Consider the following 1,202-nt stretch of genomic DNA (forward strand, 5'->3'; position numbering starts at 1 on the left):
GAGCAGGAAGGAGCAGTACTAGCAGTATCACCAAGATCACAGAAGAAGAAGCAGTCAGTTCCAGAGAAGCAGCAGTCAGTTCCAGAGAAGCAGCAGTCAGTTCCAGAGAAGCAGCCAGTTCCAGAGAAGCAGCAGTCAGTTCCAGAGAAGCAGCCAGTTCCAGAGAGGCAGCAGTCAGTTCCAGAGAAGCAGCAGTTAGTTCCAGAGAAGAAGCAGCCAGTTCCAGAGAAGAAGCAATCAGTTCCAGAGAAGCAGTCAGTTCCAGAAAAGGAGCAGTCAGTTCCAGAGAAGCAGCAGTCAGTTCCAGAGAAGCAGTCAGTTCCAGAGAGGCAGCAGTCAGTTCCAGAAAAGGAGCAGTCAGTTCCAGAGAAGCAGCAGTCAGTTCCAGAGAAGCAGTCAGTTCCAGAGAGGCAGCAGTCAGTTCCAGAGAAGAAGCAGTCAGTTCCAGAGAAGAAGCAGTCAGTTCCAGAGAAGAAGCAGTCAGTTCCAGAGAAGAAACAGTCAGTTCCAGAGGAGGAGCAGTCAGTTCCAGAGAAGCAGTCAGTTCCAGAGAGGCAGCAGTCAGTTCCAGAGAAGAAACAGTCAGTTCCAGAGGAGGAGCAGTCACAGCAGTCAGTTCCAGAGGAGGAGCAGTCACAGCAGTCAGTTCCAGAGGAGGAGCAGTCACAGCAGTCAGTTCCAGAGGAGGAGCAGTCACAGCAGTCGGTTCCAGAGGAGCAGTCACAGCAGTCAGTTCCAGAGGAGGAGCAGTCACAGCAGTCAGTTCCAGAGGAGGAGCAGTCACAGCAGTCAGTTCCAGAGAAGGAGCAGTATCTAGAGACGGAGTTTCCTTTTAGTCAAGATCTATTCCTACAACCATCAGGGAAGCTAAAGACACATAAAACTAGGAGGGAAAAGAGACTTCACAACCAGAGATGGAGCAGTAGTGGTGATGGGAGTTCTACTATGCAGTTGAGGATGGAGCAAAGAAAAGACACAGAGATTCTGAAGTGGATGGAGAAAGAAGACAAGTCCAGGATAGTTGAGAGAGATGGGGTAATCTGCCGTATTTGGAAGCCAAGGGATGAACCAGATACTACTTATGAACAGATTGTGCTACCACAGCAATATAGGAAACAAATTATCAGGTTAGCCCATGACTTACCTTTTTCTGGTCATTTAGGTACAAGAAAAGACGACACAGAGGGTCTTAAGAAGATTTT

The 1,202-nt window shown here is 48.8% G+C and overlaps 1 protein-coding gene across 1 annotated transcript in view; it reads left to right on the forward strand.

Moving 5' to 3' along the window:
* Positions 1-1,202, forward strand: part of LOC100639461 (transcription factor SPT20 homolog) — a 5,491-nt gene that overhangs the window by 1,313 nt on the left and 2,976 nt on the right. The window contains exons 2-3 of the mRNA XM_020004746.1: positions 7-525; positions 556-1,201. Of these exons, the coding sequence (XP_019860305.1) occupies positions 7-525; positions 556-1,201 (1,165 nt within the window). The remainder of the gene's footprint in view (positions 1-6; positions 526-555; position 1,202) is intronic.

This window comes from Amphimedon queenslandica, unplaced genomic scaffold (assembly GCF_000090795.2).
Source record: "Amphimedon queenslandica unplaced genomic scaffold, v1.1 AMPQUscaffold_11981, whole genome shotgun sequence".
Lineage (NCBI taxonomy): Eukaryota > Metazoa > Porifera > Demospongiae > Haplosclerida > Niphatidae > Amphimedon > Amphimedon queenslandica.